This window comes from Rattus rattus, chromosome 17 (genome assembly GCF_011064425.1).
Source record: "Rattus rattus isolate New Zealand chromosome 17, Rrattus_CSIRO_v1, whole genome shotgun sequence".
Lineage (NCBI taxonomy): Eukaryota > Metazoa > Chordata > Mammalia > Rodentia > Muridae > Rattus > Rattus rattus.
Window position 1 is genome coordinate 1932221 of NC_046170.1, and position 20852 is coordinate 1953072.

Genomic DNA, 20852 nt, shown 5'->3' on the forward strand with positions numbered 1-20852 from the left:
GAATACTGACTTTGAAAATACACACATGCAGGCTGGGGCAGAGGGTCAAAGTGACTGCTGTACAGTTACAAAGACTGGGGTTGGAGGGGTGGAGAGATGGCTCAGTGGTTAGAGCACTGACTACTCTTCCTAGAGGTCCTGAGTTCAAATCCCAGTAACCACATGGTGGCTCTGATACCCTCTTCTGGTGTGTCCGAAGACAGCTACAGTTTACTTATATATAAAATATAAATAAATCTTTAAAAAAAATAAAATAAAGCCTACAGGACTGGGGTTGGAGGGTTGGAGAGATGGCTCAGTGGTTAGAGCACTGACTACTCTTCCTAGAGGTCCTGAGTTCAAATCCCAGTAACCACATGGTGGCTCTGATACCCTCTTCTGGTGTGTCCGAAGACAGCTACAGTTTACTTATATATAATAAATAAATCTTAAAAAAAGAAAGAAAGAAAGAAAGAAAAGACTGGGGTTGGAATCCCCAGACCCCTAACACTGGATGGAATAGTAGACAGCTCTGATCCCAGTGTCCCTACCCTACAGTGAGGTGGTAGAGATGGGAGGCCCAGGGGTAGCTAGCCTGGCAAGCAACGAAAGAGATGCTGCCTCAAACAAGGTGTAAGAACTGAAATCTGATGTGTCCTCTGAGCACACATGCATGCAGGCACACGAGATTTTTTTTTTTAAAGATTTATTATATAAGTACACTGTGGCTGTCTTCAGACACACCAGAAGAGGGCATCAGATCCCATTTACAGATGGTTGTGAGCCACCATGTGGTTGCTGGGAATTGAACTCAGGACCTCTGGAAGAGCAGTCAGTCAGCGCTCTAACCACTGAGCCGTCTCTCCAGCCTGCACATGAGATTTTCTTTTTAGTGCGAGCAAGTAAAGCAGTACTGATTTTGGAAAATGTGTGCCAGAGGGTGGTGGGTGGGAAGAGGGTCTGAAACCCACCTTCCATCCTTCCCACCAACGGCACCGGTTTTCCAGTCCCTCTTTCGTCCCAGGTTACCTGGCCCTTCCAGGGACTCTGAATAATGATGGTTGCACATTCTCTCACCAGCTTCCCCTATTGAGTTTAGTCTACTACAGTTAGGATCTAGAATGCTCACTCTCCAAAGGTTTGTATGTTGGTCCTCAGCCTCCTGGGAGGTGGTGGAGTCTTTAAGAGGTGAAGGCTTAGGTGACCGGAGGTGTGCCCATGAAGGAAGCCTAGTCTCTCAGTTCCAGCCCTGGGCCCTTTGCCACCCTAACACCATGATGGCACCACAGAGCCAAAAGCTACAGGGCTTGACTGACCTTGGTTCCAAACCTCCAAATTGTGGGTCAAACCTTCTTTATCTTTTTTTTTTTTTTAAAGATTTATTTATTCATTATACATAAGTACACTGTAGCTGTCTTCAGACACACCAGAAGAAGGCATCAGATCTCATTACAGATGATTGTGAGCCACCATGTGTGTTGCTGGGATTTGAACTCAGGACCTCTGGAAGGGCAGTCAATGCTCTAACCGTTGAGCCATCTCTCCAGCCCCAAACCTTCTCTATCTCAAAGTTAAATTTCACCCTTATTCTTCACAAGCTGCATGATATTTCAACCAACAGGAAAAGCATTATGCTTTATTATTGAGAACTGAGGGGATCTATAATTCTATATTCTGACAATAACAGGACATTGGCAGTATTTCCCTGAACTCACTCCCAATCCATGAAGAGCCTTTATGGGTTCCTTCCTTCAAAAGCAAAGAGTAAAATCTTGTTTTTTGAGACTGTGTTGGTACAAAGACATAGCTGGACTAAACTTTTAGGTATTTATTGATAATTCTATTTTTCATTTTGAGTGTGTATATAGCAGGTACATGTGTGCATGAATGTGTGTCAGTGTAACAACGGAGTATGTCGGGGTGTGTGTGTGTGTGTGTGTGTGTGTGTGTGTGTGTATCCCAATGTATGAATGTGTCAGTGTGAGAGTGTGTCAGTGAGTGTGATGGTCTGAATGAGAATGGTTCCTTTCTCCTGTGTCTGCTTCAGCTAAACGTTCATTCCTTCACGTGTTTGCCCCAGCAGAACGCCATCCAATACAACTGACTTTCCAAAGAACCCTTAAGTTCCCACTTCGGAAAGTAGTCAAATAATTGGGAAGTGATGATTTTAGCATTTGCTACTTTTTTTAATATAACGACTTCGCACGGTGGTTTGAGGGACGTGACTCCCATGGGCTCGTATATTTGGATGTTTGGTGGTCTCCCTTTGGGGGAACTGGTTAGGATTAGAAGGAGTGGTTTCAGTGGGAAGAGGTGTGTCTCTGGAGCTGGGCTTTGAACTTTCAAAAGTCTATGCATTTTCAGCTAGCTACCCTCACAACCCTCATCTGGCGCCTGTAGATCAGGACGTTAATGCTTAGCTACTGCCCTGGTACTATTCCAGCCTCAGCCAGCCTGCTGCCATGCTTGCTGACATGATGATCGTGGATTCTAACCCTCTGGAACCTTGAGCCCCTTGGTTGCCTTGCTCGTGTATCTCTCCACGGCAATAGAAAAAGTAAGACAATTCACTGGACGTTTTCAATCGTTTAATGATGCTGCATTTGACAACTGGCTCACAAAAATCCCTAAAAGCTTGGTGATCGTCTGCTGTATTCTCCAACTCTACCTATACCACCCAGCACGCGCACTATGGTCGTAGTGGTGGAAACTGGATCCTAAGCAATCACAGGAAACTACATTTCCCAGAAGCCTCCTCTCCCAGGGCCTGCCCTCTGTTGTTACCATAGAGACAAGTAACAGATAGTAAGGCTGTTCTTGGAGGGTAAGGAGGGAACTGGGAACTGGGAATGGCTGGATAGAGAGGAGGAGGGACCAGGGAAGCAAAGTATTCCTTTCTGGAGTCTCCCTGCCCTGCCCTGTCTGTGAAGGATTGTTTTGTGGAGAGGAGAAGGTTGCTGCTGGAAGGAGGCTCTGGGAGGACACTATGGGTCAGTCAGTAACAGAGGAGGTAGCCGGTGTGGGGAGTAGTGTTGTAGGTCTGGACCTCAACCCACTGTAATGGCCCAACCTGTGACCTTGAGCCCCAGCTAGAGCTGGTCTGCCCACTGACACCTTAATCTTTCTGTCATGTTTCTTTCCTTGCTCTCCATCCCCACCCTTTCCTATCCATAGCTCCCCTCTTACGTGGGTTTCAAAAGCCAGAAATACGTGGGTTCCAGTCAAAGATCTGCTCTCTGCTGGCTCTCTGCTTGGATGATTCTTTTAGGCTCTCTAGTCCTTGGTTTTCTCACCTGTAGAATGGGTCTCATAGGATTAACTACACCAGAGTCTCTTCAGTTTGAGGGATATCATTTTTGTGTAGCCCCAGGGCTTGGCACACAATAGGTGTCTAGTGAGCTGTGAATGTCTTGAAGGTGCGTTACCCACTCCTTGGTTGTCCCCCTTGTGCCTGAGAGGTAGCAAAGGGCTTTAAAAACCAGAGTATGCTGCTGGGTTGGAGGTCTGTCCCTTGCTGGTGGAGGGAATGCTTCCAAGGGATGTCGTACCTTCTCTGTGAGGAAAAAGTACCTCTGGCCACTCTGCATGCACAAGTGACTTCTTCCTGACAGATAGCAGCCATTTTGAGCATATTTGCTTTTTCCCTGCAGAGATACTCATCCCTAGTGATCAGGATGGAGGTCCTGAGAGAGAAAGTGGAGGAGGAGGAGGAGGCTGAGCGTGAGGAAGCAGCTGAAAGGGCGGAACGGGCAGAGAAGGCAGAGAGGGTGCTGAAGGCATCTGAAGTGAGCAAAGAGGGGATCATTCTGAGCCAGGATGACCTTCGAGACCTGGAGGAGAAGCTAATGGCCATCGAGATCCCTACCCCAGCTGATCACTCGTGAGTATCCGGACTTTCCACCCAGTGGCTGGCACAGTCAGAAAGGACCAAGGCAGGATGCCATAGAGAGGTGTGGTTCAGTTTGAGGTTCCATTCCCAGATTCCTCACCCTTCCTCCAGCTGGATGAGGAGGGGGCAACCTTTTGCAGCCTCCATTACTTTGTCTGTGTAGGAGTGAAAGTGTGAGTAGTGACAGTCTCACGTAGTTGTGAGGATCAAATGAAGACAAGGCAAAGTCAAAGACAGCTCAGGCACTGTGGGGGTTTCCTGGGGGTGCCAAGCATGGCCTCACTCAGATTATTGCTATCTCAGGGTTATATGCCAGCCCCCCGTTGATGTCACCAAGCTCCCTCCTTCCTACACTACCAACTCAGTGAAGGAGGAACACTTGCTGCTGGTGGCAGACAACTTTTCCCGCCAGTACAGCCACCTGTGTCCGGACCGCGTGCCTCTCTTCTTGCACCCACTTAACGAGTGCAATGTGCCCGTAAGCCGGGGAGGCGGGTGTCTTTGAGGGCAGGGCCAGAGTGGGAGCAGGGAATGGGGCTGGGCCTGGGAGGCACACCCAGTTCTCCACTGTCTCTGGGTCACATCGCCGCTGTCCTGCAGAGCTGGAAACTTCTGTGAAACAGCTCTGGCCTGTCAGACAGAGGGACATACAGACTACTGCAGGGGGATGCCAGCCTGGGATCTGGATTGGAAGCTGTGGATGAGCCCAGGGCCTGACACCTAGTAGGCTGGCATCCTGCCACTGAGCTGCATCCCCAGCTTTTAAGTCTTGAGTTAAGGTGGGGTGTCACTATGTAGCCCAGGATGCCCTCTAACTGTGGCTTTCAGTGTTGCTTACTAACCAACATAGGAGACCTTCCGTGCCTGTGTACAGGGCAGCCATAGATGAGGGAAACTGAGGCCTGGAGAGGCTCAGGGAGCTACCTGGTGCCATGTGACGGGGAAGGGCCTGCTCTGCTCCACTTCGTCCACTTGCTTTGCTTCTTCCCTTGAGGGGTTGGTACCTGCTACTGGAGACCACCCTGGTCACTAGCTATCCCTGCTCAGAACCTCTGTAAGCCTCTGAAAAGGCCTTGTCCTGGTCAGAGATCTGTGGTTTTTAGCTCTTATTGTGCAAGCTTAGATAATTCACTTAGTGCCTTAGTCAGGGTTCTCTAATGACACAGAGCTTATGAGATATCTCTCTATGTGAAGGGAACTTATTGTAATGACTTACAGTCCGTAGTCCAACTAACCCAACGATGGGCCGCTCTGAGTGGGAAACCCAAGAGTCCAGTAGTTGCTCAGTCCCATGAGGCTGGGTGTCTCAGCTGGTCTTCTGTATAAGCTGGAGTCCTGAAGAAGTAGGTTCCCACAGAGGTGTTGGCAAGTAAGTGCAAGCAGGGGAAGAAGAACGAACCCTTCTTTTTTCCACTGTCCTTACGTAGGCCTCCAGCAGAAGGTATGGCCCAGATTAAAGGTGTGTCCTACCACACCTGGACATAGAACTTGTTTTGTCCCAGGCTGGCCTTGAACTCAGAGATCTGCTTGCCTCTGGGCCAGCGAAGGTGGCAATGGCCAATGCCAGAGACTGCCCCACCACCCTGAGGCCTGTGAACCAGGTCTCTTCAGGGTTCCCCTGAGAATTCAAGAAAGGAGGCTAGACCAGCCAGGCATGCTCTACAGGGTCCCTGACAAGATCTCTCACTTCCAGAAGTTCGTGAGCACCACCCTGAGGCCCACACTGATGCCCTACCCTGAACTCTATAACTGGGACAGCTGTGCCCAGTTTGTATCTGACTTCCTTACCATGGTTCCACTGGTTGACCCCCTCAAGCCGGTAAGTGCTACTCCCTGGTTACATAGGGCAAGCCTGGGTGATAGAAGGTCAGTTAGGCTCCGGCCTTCTGAGAACACCCTTAGGGGAAAAAGAGAGAGAGACAACCACTGACCCAAGGGTACATAGCAAGCCTAGTCTCTCTCCTACTAGATTCTGCCTCAGTCTCCCTTTTTAACTTTAGGAGGGACAGCAAAGAGCTGGGGGATACCAAACTGCCTAGAGCCTTCAACCCCATCTTTGGGCTTCCGAAAGATTCAGTCAGCCTATCATTGAGAATGGAGGGACACAGGAAAGAGGGGCAAATAAGGAATCGTTGATAGAGGATGAGGAGAACCCCCAGTTCCTTAACGTGGCAGGCCCATGTGGGTCTGTTTGTGGCACGTCCTCAAGAGGCTCTGGACGCACCGGGGACCCTTCGCCTACGAGTGGGTGGTTGAGCGGTGAGCGGCAAGGTATCTGTCGAACTGATGGGTGTGCTGTGTTCAGCCCACACACTTATACTCCTCGACCACCGTGCTCCAGTGCCAGAAGGGGAACTGCTTTGACTTCAGCACCCTGCTCTGCTCCATGCTCATTGGCTCCGGCTACGACGCCTACTGCGTCAATGGCTATGGCTCACTGGACCTGTGCCTCATGGACCTGACAAGAGAAGTGTGTCCACTCACCGTGAAAGCCAAAGAGGTATGCCTGGCGCGTGGCAACCCAAAGAATGCACAGTCCTGGGACCGCCCATCCCTCCTTAAAGATCGGGGCGCTGCCCTGGCCATCCTCAGAGAAAACAAAAACTGGGTCTCTGCCCTGATCATTCTCAGGGAAGTGAAGACTATCTCTGCCCTGGCCGTCCTTGGAGAAGCAAGTTCCCATGTAGGCTTTCCTTATACTTGTGGGCTCCTGACCCATCCCCGTGTATCCACTGTTGCTCCAGACTCCCTGTTGCAAACCTTTGGTGATTTCTCTGTCCTCGGCACCACCCACAGCCCACTTCTCCAAACTGCGGTCCCTCTTTCCTTGTCTTAGCTTGGTTGAAGACACTGTGCTCCCACTGAGCAAATTTCACGACTCAAACGGCTTCTGTCTTATATACAATTATCACAAGTTTACCTACTTCCCCCTTACAGATGATAAAAGCCTGTCTGGTCCTTTTAATGGTGGGAAACAATGGCCAAGCAAGTGCTTGATTCTGAGCCTTCCCCCCAGACAGACAGACAGACAGACAGACAGACACACACACACACACACACACACACACACACACACACACACACACACACACACAGGACAAGCATGCTACTCTGAGCTACATCCTCAGCCCGTTTAGTGGGGGAAAGTTAGCACTGCCCCCAGTGAGTGACACTGGAGTTTCCTGTCTGCTTACTAAGAATGTATGATCACCAGCGTCTCTGCAAACAAAAGGAGCACTTTTCAAATTTAAAAATGTTGAGGCTAGCGTATGAAGTGCTGAGGATGGGTGTGGGTGTGGTCATAGGTAATGAACATATTATGTGTATGTTTCATGCCAGAATCACACAGGCAAAAACAACAGCAACAACAATAACAAAACAACAACGACAAAATAATCTCTTTACACTTGAAAACACACCGTGCAGTGCACAGGAAGAGCTCTGAGCACGGATTCCAGAGGCCGGTGACAAGGATCAGGTCCCTCTGAAGCTGAAGGATGGAGATCCAGGGGTCTGAAGCACTGAGCCAGAGGTCAAGGGAAGAACTCTCCAGGGGCTACTGAGGTGGTCTTGGGGTTTCTTGTGCTGTGAGGGGACACCATGACCATGGCCTGCTCTCCCCCCACCCCTCGTCCTCCCTCTCCCCCACCCCCGGTTTTTCAAGACAAGGTTTCTCTGTGTAACAGCCCTGGCTGTCTTTGGACTTGCTTTGTAGACCAGGCCAGCCTTAAACTCACAGAAATCCCCCTGCCTCTGCCTCCCAAGTGCTGGGATTAATGGGACCATGACAACTATTAATAAGGAAAATATCTAACTGGGGCTGGCTTACAGTTTCAGAAGTTTAGTCCATTATGGTCATGATGGTACACAGGTAGGCATGGTGCTGGAGAAGGTCCTGAGAGTTCTACATCCCAATCCACAGGCAGCAGAAAAAGAGAGAAAGAGATGCTGGGCTTGGCTTGAGCATTTGAAACCTCAAAGCCCACCCCTTAGTGACACGCCTCCTTCAATAAGACCACACCCACTCCAAACAAGGCCAAACCTAATGGTGCCACTCCCTGGAAGCCTATGGGGCCTGCTTTTTTTTCAAACCACCACAGGAGGGATGAGCAAATGCTCTCTTACATTTTTTCCCTTCCATGGCCTCTGAGCTTCTCTCCTGGCCTTCTTGTTTCAGAGGCAATGCAAAGAATCAAATTTATGTCAATAAGTAACGAAGGCAGAGAACTTTCTGGATGACAAACAGGTTTAATGTGGGCTTGGGCTGACTTGGTGGCTATTCATGGCACCCTGGGTAGCTAGCTGGTGTTACCCCTCTTAGTATACAGAAAACGGAAATGGCGTGGTTAAGAGGAAAGTGGGGTAACATCTTTGGAGCCACCAAAATGTGATAACATGTTTTGGAGGCTGGAAGCCTGGGTCTGATCCCCAAGACTGGAGATTGTATTTCTTTCACAGCCATAAGCCCACCTCAGCAGCTCCTGGAGAATTCTTTCCTGGGAACACATATCATCATTTCGTACTTAATTATATACACAGGTGCACACGCATACACGTAGAAACACACATACTTTTCCTTCCTGGCCCAGAAAACTTAAAACTTGGAATCAGTGTATGAAGTCTCCCAAGGATAACCCCTGAAAACTCTTACCCCAGACTACCTGCCCCACCCTCTGTCTGGGATCCAGGTCAACTGGGCTGCACTTGCATTCGTGCAAGCTTATTTGAGTTTGTGTGCGTGCTTAAATATTCTCGTGCTAGCCCTCTTCTGTCCCATTAAGCCTGTGTAGAGTGCAGAGTGTAGAGCTCGACTTCCCGCTCTTCTTGGGTGACAGGTAGTCGCGAAGAAAGAGAAGGTAGCGCCTAAGAAATATGCCATCAAGCCGCCCCGGGACCTGACCAGCAGGTTTGAGCAGGAGCAAGAGGAGAAGAGACTACAGGCGATAAAGGACCAAGAACTGAAGCGGCTTAAGGAAGAGGAAGAACGCCTCCTGGTGGGTCTCCACGGCCATGCAACCCTGCCATAGCTGGTTACGTGGGCCCAATGGATAACATAGAGGACCTTCTCTTAAGATTCACCAAAGCACCCCTTATCCGTAGAACGCATTGCATTTCTTTGGATGAAATCTCACCCAGGGTGCCCTAAAGAGCGAACCACCCACCTTCCCTGTGTAGGAGGCAGAGAAAGCGAAGCCTGACCCCCTGCATGGCCTGCGTGTGCACTCCTGGGTCCTGGTGCTGTCGGGAAAGCGCGAGGTGCCTGAGAGCTTCTTCATCGACCCTTTTACCGGGCGCAGCTACGGCACCAAGGATGACCACTTCCTGGGCATCGAGAGCCTCTGGAACCACAAGAACTACTGGATCAATATGCAGGACTGCTGGAACTGCTGCAAGGTGCGCGGGAGTTGGGGGTGGAGACCAAGGATGCGGCCCGTGGGTGGTCTGGCCACCCACCCCCGGATAGCAGGGTTACGTATGGTAGAGATGCCAAAAGCCGCACCCCCGGCTCTCAAGGACCATTCTGGCAAGATGACCTTCCCCAGTTTGTTCTGTGCGTCTTTTTTTTTCGTTTTTTAAAAAAGATTTATTTATTATATATGAGTACACTGTAACTGTCTTCAGACACACCAGAAGAGGGCATCAGATCTCATTACAGATGGTCGTGAGCCACCATGTGGTTGCTGGGATTTGAACTCAGGACCTCTGGAAGAGCTGTCAGTGCTCTTAACCACTGAGCCATATCTCCAGCCCAGGATAGAAACTTAAAGAATGAAAATTCTTTGATTTACAGTTCCGGAGACTGGAAATCCAGGACCGAGATCCTGGCAGGGCTGGTTCCTTCTGAGATCTCCTGTAGCCACATGGCTCCTGGTTCTTCCCTCCCTTAGTGACCTACAATGTCTTCATGTACAGGCTGTCCCCAGCAGGGGGCACTGATGAGTCTCTTCTGGACATGCTATAGGATTTCTTCCTTGGGAAATGGGATGATGGGATGGGAGTGGGAGCCTCAGTTCCCCTGATGAGATGGAGAATGTGGCTGGACTCTTAGAGACTGGATGGAGCTGACATTCTGCAGAGCCTCAAGGAATAGCCATTGCCCCTTAGGAGCAGGCATAGTCACGGGGTGCAGGGGGTACACTCAGTTGGTTCCCCCTCCATCAGGACTTGATCTTTGACCTGGGAGACCCTGTGAGATGGGAGTACATGCTCTTGGGGACCGATAAGCCTCACCTGTCCTTGACTGATGAGGAAGACGAAGGGCTGGATGACGATGAGGACGAAGAGCAGGTGAGTCTGGTAGCATGGGGGCGGGTCGAGGGTCCTCACTCCATTTCGGGTCAGGCAGCCTGACAGACATCCCTGAAAACATGTGCATGTATGGGGGATGTCCAAACATATCAGTCGTACACTCTTCAACGCAGAGGGGTCTGTAGAGCTCTCATTTTACAGATGGGTAAACAGAGGCCTAGACATATCCAGTGAGCATCCCAGAACCTCTCAGGAGGTTAGGGGAGGGACAGTACTTGAATTCAGTCTCTCCGGTCTGGAACTCTGATCAAAGGTTTGGACAGTTCCTTAGAGAGACCATCTCTTGGAGTAGGAGCCCCAGGGTTCTCTTTGCTAGCTCCTCTTTAACCACCATGATGGTTAAAAGAAGATGCTAGCTTCTATCAAGCTAGGACTTTCCTTCTGATCCTATTAGGTCTTCTAAAGACCCCTGGCCTGGGTATCCCCTCATCAGCCTTCTGTCTGTCATCTTTCAACAAGGGGATGTGTGGGGTGGGGTACTTCATGCATGGGGTCCTGTGTGAGAAAGGAGAGACTAGGAGGCAAATTCCCCTTGCTTTGGGAATCTCCCATGCCTTCTTTACATGTAAAACTAGGGTGAGGGTCATGGTCTGTGTTTGGTATCCATAGCAATGATAACACATGTATCTGCTGGCATCGCCATAAGGGAAGCCCCACACTCCCGGAGGCTAGAAATTCAGGATCAAAGGTGCTAGCAGGGCTGGTTTCTTCAGAGATCCCCTGGGTTTGCTGATGGCCATGAACACCGTAGTTTTATCTGGTCCCCCTCTCTATGAATCTGTGTCCTAATTCCTTTGTCTCATAAGGACACTTTGCATATTGTAATAGGATCACCTAAAGACCCAATTTAGACTCCATGACCTTACCCATAAAGACCTGACTTCCAAATGCAACTGGATTCATAGGTACTGGGGGTGAGGGCTTTAGCACATGACTTTAGAGGTAGGTTGAGCAAACCCATATCAACAGGCAACACTGCGGGGACAGGTTCTGTTTCTAGTGCGGAATCTGAGTTCTCTCATGTAAATATCTCCTCCTGAGTAGCCAAGGACAACATATACACAGCAGGGCCAAATGAGACACTGAAGGACCCACCCAATAAGTGAGAGATCTGGGAGCCAAACCCCAACAGTCTGGTTGCCTATCTGGGTTCTTCATGGTGACTGTTCAGCTCAGAGGGCTGCCTAAGAATGACTGAGGCCACCTTGTTCTCCCTCTCCTCGATTCTGAACACTGGTGTCCCCATTTGCTGCGGGGCATAGACCAGCAGTGTGTACCCTTCAACCTAGGAGCCTGCCCCTTCTGGAAGCCCTGTCACATCCCTGGAATGAGAATCCTGGTCCCTCCAACATGGACAGATGATACATCCTGAGCGCCAGCTCTCAGCTGTAGGGCCAGGCCTGGGATTCCCGGGTTGTCTCAGAAAAGTCCCTATGTCCTCTGCTGACTGAGATGACCTCGTGTGATCTCAAAAGAAGTCACAATTAGATGAGCACGCGTCCAAGGTGTCAGCATTGTCTGTGGCAAAAAGAATACACACAGAAAATCTTGAGCTTGGTTTGAGGATCACTTGTCTAGACCAGGCCTATTTCACAGACCTCGGAAGAACAGCCAAGACTTACAACATCCATTAGTCCTCCCAAGAGGCCTAGTTAACAGCTAAAGAAACCTAGGTTTAGAGTGGATGAAAAGCTTACCCAGCCCTCCTTACCTGGTACTAGGTCTAGTCAAAGGCTTGGCTCCCTCTGACTCAGGATCCCCTCTCTGAGTAGCCGTCATGGCCACAAGTGGTTTGGCTGGAAGGGTGGGATCTGAGAACAGATGCCAATCATCTTAGACCAGGCAAGTAGGGCTAGGCAAGTCCACCCAAACCTACCCCTCTCCTCCCCTATCCTGGATCATCTTCCGACTTCTTGCTTTTCTGGGGGAAACTGACAGCCCCCTCAGCAAGTCTGGGTCTCGGGTAGGGGACAGAGCTGCACCATGGCCTCTGCTCCAAATTCCTGGCCAGCAACCACCTCTTTTCCTCACAGGGCAAAGAGGAGGAGGATAAGAGCTTTGACATGCCGCCTTCGTGGGTCGCCCAGATTGAGATCACTCCAGAAGGTCTCTGTCATTCACTGGTTCTCAGCCCACAGCTCAGCATAGAGGCTTCCTGTGCCCTTCTTTCCACCCCTCTCAACACCCTGCCCGCTCTGTGCACAAAGCCTCACACTGTCTGGCACGCAACTAGACTGTTGACATCATGAGTGCCAAGGTCCGGAACATGGCTTCTTCCCTTCCCCAGAGCCCCTGTTCAGAGGAGACCATGGGCAGAACATGTAGTATATAGTGCAATGGGGCCAGGCCACAGGAAAAAGTAGGCAGAGAAGACAAGAGAGTAGGCTATCTTTTGCCCAGTGTCTGCATAGGCCCACCTGGAAATGCCTAGACTCAGAAGAAGGGCATTCCTTGGCTGTTCCGGCAGGTGGCAAAGGTACAGAAGTAGTCATGAACCCTGGGGTAGGAGCACCCATTACATCCTAAATAAGGATAGAGGCAAAATGGGTCTTTAAGAAGTAGTGGCCATTGGGGCTGGGTTTTAAAGGACCAGATGTCATTCTAGCACATTGTTCTCAGTGGTGAAGGCCTGGCAGGGGAAAGGAGTGGCTGGATCACAGATATGATTCTCGGCTAGCTCTGGGATGCTGGCTGACCCAAGAATACCTTGGGAAGAGTTGAAGCCAGCCCTGGTGAGTATTTTCTTCCTCCTTGGAGCTGGTTGTGGGCCTGGAGGTACTTTATAGGCAATGCAGAGAATGGATGAGCATTCGGGAAGGGTAGGAGGAAAGACCCCAGCTCCCTCTACATCCACAGAGTTTGAGACCCGTTGCCCCAGTGGGAAGAAAGTGATACAGTACAAGAAGGCACAGCTGGAGAAGTGGTCCCCATACCTCAACAACAATGGCCTGGTATGTCGCCTCACCACCTACGAGGACCTACAGTGTAAGTCACGTTGGGGGGCACAGAATGGGGGAACAACCAAATGCTATGCTTGGCAACTCTGAGTAAATCACTTCTAGTTTTTTAGTGTCTGTGTGGCAGAGGCCAGGGGAGCTGATCTGCCAGCAGCAGCCATCTTTGGGTCCCCACAGGTACCAAGGTTCTGGAGATAAAGGAGTGGTACCAGAACCGGGAGGACATGCTGGAGCTGAAGCACATAAACAAGACCACGGGCCTGCACGTGGACTACTTCAAGCCAGGCCATCCCCAAGCTCTGTGTGGTGTGTGGATCCCATTGCTGGGCAAACCAAGAGCCATGGGGGAGAGGTGTTTACATATAATGACCCTGATGGGAAGAACCAACCCTAGGTATCACTGAGGTGGCAAGCATGGGCATTACCTCTGACTCTGTGAGATAAGGTGGTGTGCAGGCAGCCGAGGAAGCTCAGGAAAGGAAGATGCCATGGCCATTGGCTCTCTAGGAAAGTCAAAGCCAGGGCCACGTGCTGTCCTCTGGCTGGGATCAGGCCGGAACCTCCACCAGAGGGCGCACAATATGGGCCACATGTAAAGGGTCTTAGAACGATGGGCAGTAGAGTCAACCAGCACCACCAACGAGGCCAATGCAGGAGTAGAGTGGCCATTGTACGGCTAGGGCTAGGAGTCCATGAGGTTGGGAAGAGGGGAAGGAAAGAAGATGCCTCACGAGATCCATGTCCCACCCCAGACTTCAGCAGAGAAAAATCTGGAGCCAACGCACACCTGGAGATATACCAGCCACACTTGGGAGTTGAAAAAGTTCAAGATTAAACCAGAAAGGACCAGGCCACGACCTTTGTGTGAACAAATGGTCCTACCCTGACATGTGTGCCAGGGGTTGAAAGTGGCAGAAAGCTATTCCCTACCGACATCAGCAGGTCGCTCTTTTCATAAGAGTAATTGAACTAAATGTATTACTGATATGGAGACGTCCTCAGTGGTAGAACACATCCTCAGACAGGCCCCTCGTTCCATCTCTAAACAGCAACCATAACGGCCTTAAAATGTGAGCACATCTTGGCCCAGTGTTTCCTCTGCTGACAATATGTTCTTAGCCAAGGCTGAACAAGCACAGTAAATTTATAGTTGTTCGTCATGGTATTGTTTATAAAAACAAAAAATCAGATGTAACTGTAACGCCCAGAAAGTAGGGGTTGGGTATGTGAGCGATAACTCATGTGTACTTCAGAACTCCCTCTCCCTGGGCCTGGGATTGGGTTACAGAGCCGGCTGCCCCAGCTCTTGATGCTCACCCAGGCCCTTCCCCCTCGCCTCCTGCCCCCACCCCCCTCAGTGCACTCATACAAGTCCATGCTACCTGAGATGGACCGCGTCATGGAGTTCTATAAAATGATCCGTGTGGATGGCCTGGTAAAGCGGGAGGAGACGCCCATGACAATGACCGAATACTATCAAGGGCGCTCGGACTTCCTCTCCTATCGACACATCAATTTTGGACCCAGAGTCAAGAAGCTCACCCAAAACAGCGCGGACTCCAATCCGAGGCCCGTGGTGGTGAGAATACACTTGGGCTTGGGGGACCGGCTGCCCACTGGCTCCGGCAAAGAGGGTGTCATCAGGATCAGGGAAGCCCTGACTCTGGCATGGTTATTAATGCCTGTGATTTTGCCAGGGTTCTAAATATGAACCAACCACTTAACAAATGCACATCCCTGGGCTTGTTAGGGCTAAGCTGCGTCCTCGGCCCCTAGGCAAAGAAGCAGGGTTTTCTCATCAGAATGAACAAAGACATACGTAATAACCAGACATCTGGAAATGTGTGAAACTAAAGAAACTTAAAAATATTTCAAATGGGGTTGGGGATTTAGCTCAGTGGTAGAGTGCTTGCCTAGCAAGCGCAAGGCCCTGGGTTCGGTCCCCAGCTCCGAAAAATAGAAAAGAAAAAAAAAATATTTCAAATGACTTCTCTCCAATATTACAGTGGGCTAGCAGGTTTGTTCAAAGCAGGACAATTAATCCCAGCACTTGAGAGATGATGGCTGAAGGGTGGAGAGTTCAAGGCAAACCCTCAGCTACAAAGTAAGTCCCAGGCTGAGCCACATGAAATCCCATCTCAACGAGTGGAGGAGACAACTCACTCAGTAAAGGGTTTGCTTTGTGAACACAAAGATCTAGGTTTGATCCCCACGAAAACAGCGTGGCATTGTGACTCGAATCTGTAATTTCATCACCAGGGAGGCATACGTGGAGTTTGCTGGCGTACCTGTCAAGCCAAACCCGTGAGGTCCAGGTTCAAGTGAGCCCAAGTTCTGAGACAGAAACCCTGTCTCAGAAAACAATCAGGAGAGCAATTAAGAAAGACAATGTCAATCTCTGGCTACCACACAAATGTGTGTGTTCACACCAAGACACACACACACAATTTATTCTCGAGAGTCTTTTAAATTTTATTGAGATCTTGGGTGAGGGTTAGAATACCCATTATCAGCTGTTTTGCCTCGAATTGAGCTCGGTTTCTTCTAAGACGCTACAAAGTTCTTGGCTATTGAACTTCCTGGCCACACACCGAAGATGCTCCTTTCCATAGTAAGGGATATCTGATAATGGAACAGGCTTTCTGGAGAGGTGGAGAACTCTCCACCTCTAGAAGCAGACAGAGCAGAGTCTTGTGGAGGAAACTGGAAAAAAAGCCCAACACCATGTGAGGCTGGGTCCTGAAAACCCACGGGGGTCATAGAATCCATTGTCTGGCCAGAAAGGGCCGATCACACCCCTGAACTCCTGGGTCTTGAGAGTCCTTCCCTCCTGCCCACAGAACATGCACAGAAACCCACATCCCTCCTCTGCGTGTTCTGGCCACACAGAAAATCACAGAGCAGTTCTTCCGCAATCCGGAGAAACCTGCAGACGAGGATGTGGCAGAGCGCGTGTTTCTGATAGCCGAGGAGCGCATCCAGCTTCGCTACCATTGCCGCGACGACTACATCACTGCAAACAAGCGAGAGTTCCTGCGGCGCACGGAAGTCGACAGCAAGGGAAACAAGATCATCATGACACCAGAAATGTGCATCAGTTACGAGGTGGGTTGGTGACCGAATGGCACACAGGATGGTTGGGGGTGGGGGGCAAACTCTGAGAACTGTGTCTGCAGTAACTCGAGAAACCCCAAGTGGATCCCCTGTTAAGACTACTCTGGGAAACCCATCTCTGTCCCTGGTAACTGGCAAAGCTCCCATCCGAGGACCTTTCCCTTGCAGCTGCTCTGAAAATCATCCCATTTCCATCAAAATGAAAACCCAGCCAGCTGAGACTTCCTCGTGGTCCCTACCTGCACCTCTGGGGAACCTAGACCCCAGATCTCAGGGGCCTATCCTGAAGGTGGCTGGATAGTCTTATGCCCTAGAATCTAAGATGGCCTCACCTTCCTATTCTAATAGCATAACCGTAAGCCCCTCTACATCTTCCTTTGGTCCCTCTAAGTTACTAAGTTCTTGTAGAGAAGGATCCTGAGTTCTGGAGAGGTTAAGCACCTTGCTTGAGGTCACACAGCTAGGAAAAGGCAGTAGATTTAAACCAAATGGTCCCTAACCCCGCCCTGGGGCAGCCTCCCTGTCACTATGGTGGTTCTGGTCCCAGGTAGAGCCAATGGAGCACACCAAGAAACTCCTCTACCAGTATGAGACCATGATGCACCTGAAGAATGAAGAAAAGCTGTCCCGACATCAAGCCTGGGAGTCAGAGCTGGAGGTAAGGTCCTACCAGACAGCAGAGGTGGCAGGGAGAGAGGGCCCTCGTTATGCATATCCTCCATGATGTCCGATCAAGGTGCTGGAGATCTTGAAGCTTCGAGAAGAGGAAGAGGAGGCACATATCCTGACCATCTCCATCTATGACACCAAGCGCAACGAGAAGAGCAAAGAGTATCGGGAGGCCATGGTGAGCCTCCCTGCTTTCCCCAGGTCTCCTTCCCTGGAGCCCTACCTCCAGGGTAGGGAGACTATGGGAACCGTTCGTAAGGGATGATGAGGGAATATGCCAACCCTTTGTAAGGCATGAAGTCACTGGCGATGTCAGGCATGAAGTCACTGGCGATGTCAGGTGATTGTCCTTGTTGGCTATCACCTGCCGAACTGACTTGTGTTGATGGGTCACCCCCAAAAGGCATGTAAGATCCAGGCTAGGCGTGCTTACCCAAATGAAAGTCTCTACCTTGTGTGGAGCATGAGAACTCCACGTCCACCTCTACCAGGGCTTCACTGAGGCTGTGTTCTGAACTGGGAGTCCAGCCAAGAGATTCAGGCACAGGTTGAGCATCAGGACTCAGCGAAAGCAGGGCTTTGGCTTTACCCGTCCCCCAAGCAGAAGGACCAGTCTGGGTGCCCAGGATCGATCCTAAATCCTCCTCACCAAGCAGTGAGGATCTCTAAAGTAGTTTGGAGTTGGCCTGACAAGGCTGGGCTTTGGAATGATCTTGGATCATAGAGGAAAGGGCAACTAGACCACGTCTCCATGTTCCTTGGCTCCCATGTGCCCCAAGTAAGGCCGACCTTATGGGCAAAAGAGAAAAGTGGGAGCTCGGAGTCATTGCTAAGCCACCGCCATTCACCGTAAGTCCCCGCTGTGGACTGGCAAGGCCTGGGTTATGTGTTTTCCAGACGCGAGCTGGTCTGTTTTCAGACTGATTGATGGATTCATGTCAGATACAGGCATTACATGTCAGAAAGGAATAAACATGGATAAAGAGGCAATCATGTCTCATAGGAACCCTACCCTGGGACCTGGATTTAGGGACTGGCTTTGTACTATATTACATAATGGACTCAGCTGCTTGGGAGCCCCCCCTGGATATCCTGATCGACCTTTCAACTGGTTCCCTGGCCCGTAGGAGCGTGTCATGCACGAGGAACACCTGCGGCAGGTGGAGGCCCAGCTGGATTACCTGGCCCCGTTCCTGGCCCAGCTCCCTCCAGGCGAGAAGCTGACCCGTTGGCAGGCAATGCGCCTCAAGGACGAGTGTCTCATCGACTTCAAGCAGCGGCTCATCGACAAGGCTAACCTCATCCAGGCTCGCTTTGAGAAGGTGCGGCCAGGGCCCAGGCAGGGGAGGTGACCTCACCATCCTCTGTCAGAAAATAGCACCTGAGGTCTTTGCTCAGTGTCTCGCAGATCTGTGAGAGACAGATGAGCGGACGAGTGTGTGTGTGTGTGTGTGTGTGTGTGTGTGTGTGTGTGTGTGTGTGTCTGTGGTCAGGGCTTCCAAATACCTGATTTCTTCTCTCCCCCACTCCCTTGTTATTGTATGAATGGATGAGTGGATGGATGGGTAACTAGGTGTGGGGGATGGGCAGGTACAGTTGGATATTCGGTGAGTATTGGGGTGAAGTGTAGGTGAATGAATGGATGACTGAGTAATGGTATGGATGGGTAACTAAGATGGGCAGACAGAGGGATAGAGGAGTGGATGGATGGATGGATGGATGGATGGATGGATGGATATTGCATTATGATAGCTCCTAGTCCTTGGCCCATTCTGTGAGGCACGTGAGGTGCATACTATGTAATCCCCATGCAGAGAAAAGTTGGGTAGAATGGATTGCAAAAACCCTTACTTTTAGAGACAAGCTGCTGGGGGCTCTGAGCTCATCGGCAACTCGTCTAGATCATGTAGCTATTTTGGATGTATGGGTGTTGTGTCTGCACACCACATGGATGCCCAGTGCCCTCAGAGGCTAGAAGAGGTCATTGCATCCCCTGGGACTGGAGTTTCAGATGATTCTGAGCCTCTGTGTGAGTTTTGGGACTCTAACCCCAGTTCTCTGGACAGCAGGCAGTGACCTGTTTTGTTGTTTTTTTTTTGAGACAGGGTCTCACTCTGTAACCTTTGCTGGCCTGGAACTTGCTATGTAGACCAGACTGGCCTTAAATTCATAAAGATCCATCTGCCTCTGCCTAATGAGAGCTGGGATTAAAGGTGTGCACCACCACACCCAGCTGTTTTGATTTTGAATGAGCTCCTAGGGGTGGAACCCAGGGCCATGCACTAACCTTACCCCTAGCTCTGACTGGCTGTTTTGGCCCCGCTCTGATTTCACGCACATGTGTCCTTCAAATCATGACCCCAGCAGTTCCCACCCACAGTAGTATTTTGTGACGCTCTAACTCTGTTCCTTTCCTTGGGGGTCAGGGCTGGGATATTATCTTCTTGGGGCCACCGGGTCATCTACGGGCCTACCGCCCAGATGCAGATGAGTTCACACCTTCCCCGTGCTCATCTCTGTGTGCTTCCAGGAGACCCAGGAGCTGCAGAAGAAGCAGCAATGGTACCAGGAGAACCAGGTAACCCTGACGCCGGAGGATGAAGACCTGTACCTGAGCTACTGCTCTCAGGCCATGTTCCGCATCCGAATCTTGGAACAGCGGCTCAATCGGTAAGGGGCAGAGTCAGGAGGACTCCTGGGAGCGCTCTGATAGCTTGTATGTCCCTCACCTTCTCCTTCCTCACTTCGCTCAGGCACAAAGAGCTGGCTCCACTGAAGTACCTGGCGCTAGAGGAGAAGCTCTACAAGGACCCACGCTTGATAGACTTCATGAAAGGCTATGTTTGATGGTCCCTCACGGGGCTGCAGCAGACCGTGCCAGGGGATGGACTCCTCCCTTTTCCCCAGACACTGTGATCCTATACCAGCCACATCGCCGCACTGCCTCCCTGTCCCTCACGGCCTCCCTCAAATAAATGGACTTCCTATTTGCCATTTATACCTCAGCGTTTACAAGCTCCAGTCCCCACCGCCCTAAGTCTTTCTCCGCCATCTTCTCTGCTGGATTATCAGATGTTAAGCTCTCTCCAGATGGTTCCGCAGCCACCTGCCAACATCTGGCTAGAGCTCAAAGTGTTGATGGCGGGCAAGCTTATAGAGTGAGAGAGGCCCGGCTAAGGAGCACACCCCAGGATCAGGTGGCTTGATATCAGAGGACAAGGGACAGATTCCAAGTTCCTCTTCCATGTCACCACCTGTGAAATGGGGCTGGCGATGTTTTCTGAAATGTCTTAAAACACACAGAAAACTAGGTATAGTAGCACACGCCTGTAATCCTAGCAGGAGGTAGAGACAGAGGATTGAAGTTCAAGATCTGTCCCAACTACCTAGGGAATTTGAGGACAGCCTGGACCACATGATGCTCTGTCTTAAAACAAACAAACAAACAGGCCCAAAACAAAACCAACAAAAAACAAAAAGTAAAACAAAACAAAACAAAAAAAACACCTTGCTTGTAATCTCAAGGGCATGACGCAGCCACAGCAGGTCTCACAGCAGCTGTGGTTGCCTGTACAACCAGAGCCAGTGACGAGGCAATCACGGATCAGGGAGGGACTCCTGGGACCCTGTCCCTTCTTGTTGAACTTCTGGCTGCTGCTGAATTCTGGTGCAGGGAAGTCATTGTCTCTACTCAAAGATGAGTCCAGTAAGCTTCAACACATAGTTCCAAACCCATGGTTAAAACCAGGGGCTCATGCCACATGTGGTGGCCTTTAATTTCCTTTAATTTAATGCCTTTAATTTCCGCTCTTGGTCTCTGTCAGTCCAAGGCCAGCCTAATCTCCAAAGTGAGATCCTGATACAGAGAGAGGAGAGAGGGGTGGTGGGAGAGATCTGAGGAACAGAAATAGGATGATCTTGGAAGAGACAAGTAT

At 50.5% G+C, this 20852-nt stretch overlaps 1 protein-coding gene across 1 annotated transcript; it reads left to right on the forward strand.

Moving 5' to 3' along the window:
• The first annotated feature begins 3653 nt into the window (after positions 1-3653).
• On the forward strand, positions 3654-19915 carry Drc7 (dynein regulatory complex subunit 7). The gene is made up of 17 exons (XM_032888109.1): positions 3654-3859; positions 4172-4346; positions 5562-5687; positions 6174-6368; positions 8704-8862; positions 9044-9262; positions 10031-10156; positions 12211-12283; positions 13034-13162; positions 13312-13440; positions 14493-14713; positions 16024-16239; positions 16796-16906; positions 16985-17095; positions 18045-18239; positions 19448-19587; positions 19671-19915. The coding sequence occupies exons 1-17, from the start codon at positions 3654-3656 to the stop codon at positions 19762-19764; spliced, it is 2625 nt and encodes an 874-aa protein (XP_032744000.1). The 3' UTR covers positions 19765-19915.
• Positions 19916-20852: the final 937 nt, after the last annotated feature.